We start from the raw sequence: 1,463 nt of genomic DNA, 5'->3' as shown, positions 1-1,463 counted from the left end.
GAAACCCAGGGAAGATATAAGGGGAGCTTAAAATAAAAACCTCAGAACTCTTAAACACAGAAGCACGTCTGTGTGTGTTACAGAGGAGGGCCTATGGGAAATGGCTTTGATTTTGGTTACAGGTATCTCCCCTATTGTCCTTTTTCTGTAAACAGGTCCCCATGTCAAGGCACAGTAAATGTCCAACAGCAGCTCCATCAGGCACTTCTTCCTGCTGGCATTGGCAGACATGCGGCAGCTGCAGCTCCTGCACTTCTGCCTCTTGCTGGCCATCTCCCTGGCTGCCCTCCTGGGCAACGGCCTCATCATCAGCGCCGTAGCCTGCGGCCACCACCTGCACACGCCCATGTTCTTCTTCCTGCTCAACCTGGCCCTCACTGACCTGGGCTCCATCTGCACCACTGTCCCCAAAGCCATGCACAATTCCCTGTGGGACACCAGGACCATCTCCTACAAAGGATGTGCTACACAGCTCTTTTGTTTCATTTTTTTTTTTTCAGTAGAGTTTTTCCTCCTGACCATCATGTGCTACGACCGCTACGTGTCCATCTGCAAACCCCTGCACCACGGGACCCTCCTGGGCAGAAGAGCTTGTGCCCACATGGCAGCAGCTGCCTGGGCCAGTGGCTTTCTCTATTCACTGCTGCACACAGCCAATACATTTTCCCTGCCCCTGTGCCATGGCAATGTCCTGGGTGAGTTCTTTTGTGAAATCCCACAGATCCTCAAACTCTCCTGCTCACACTCCAACACCAGGGAACTTTGGCTTCTTGCTGTTAGTGTCTGTTTAGGACTCGGTTGTTTTGTGTTCATTGTTTTCTCCTATGTGCAGATCTTCAGGGCCGTGCTGAGGATCCCCTCTGAGCAGGGACGGCACAAAGCCTTTTCCACCTGCCTCCCTCACCTGGCTGTGGTCTCGATGTTAGTTAGCACTGCCATATTTGCCCACCTGAAGCCCCCATCTAACTCCTCCCCATCCCTGGATCTGCCCCTGTCAGTTCTGTACTCGGTTGTGCCTCCAGCCCTGAACCCCCTCATCTACAGCCTGAGGAACCAGGAGCTCAAGGCTGCAGTGTGGACACTGATGACTGGATGGTTTTGGAAACATTAAACTGCTGGCCAGTTTCTGCAAATCACTTGTAATAAAAGTAATCTTTTATATTTCTTGTTGGTTTCATTTTGGAGGTTCTTTTTATGTGTTTTACCTTTAATATTGTCCACAAAGAAATGTCATTGTTTGTGCCATTTCTCATTTTTTCTCCACCTTCCCTGTGGACACAGGCTGTGTCAATGAATGGAGGCGTTCTCTGTGGCTTTAAAGGAAATAAAGGATTTCTCAGTAAAGTTTTTTGCAGAGATGCCTGTTATGAACAACAAAACAAAAAGTTACCTTTTTTTTTTTAAGAGAAGGGGCTGCAGAGGAGTTTTCAGTTGAGCTAGGAATTGATCGCTGGCCAAGAGTT

At 48.9% G+C, this 1,463-nt stretch overlaps 1 protein-coding gene across 1 annotated transcript; it reads left to right on the top strand.

Moving 5' to 3' along the window:
* Positions 1 to 214: 214 nt before the first annotated feature.
* Positions 215 to 1,161, top strand: LOC132334771 (olfactory receptor 14C36-like). The gene has a single exon (XM_059860885.1). It carries the CDS (start codon positions 230 to 232, stop codon positions 1,109 to 1,111), a length of 882 nt encoding a protein of 293 aa, XP_059716868.1. The 5' UTR covers positions 215 to 229; the 3' UTR covers positions 1,112 to 1,161.
* Positions 1,162 to 1,463: the final 302 nt, after the last annotated feature.

This window comes from Haemorhous mexicanus, chromosome 16 (genome assembly GCF_027477595.1).
Source record: "Haemorhous mexicanus isolate bHaeMex1 chromosome 16, bHaeMex1.pri, whole genome shotgun sequence".
Lineage (NCBI taxonomy): Eukaryota > Metazoa > Chordata > Aves > Passeriformes > Fringillidae > Haemorhous > Haemorhous mexicanus.
The sequence above is the reverse complement of the archived record's forward strand: the minus strand, read 5'-3'. Positions and strand labels throughout refer to the sequence as shown.

What these genes read in the sequence shown, in the direction of transcription:
- LOC132334771 (XM_059860885.1), top strand. Translation starts at nt 230, where the DNA reads ATGCGGCAGCTGCAGCTCCTGCACTTCTGCCTCTTGCTGGCCATCTCC.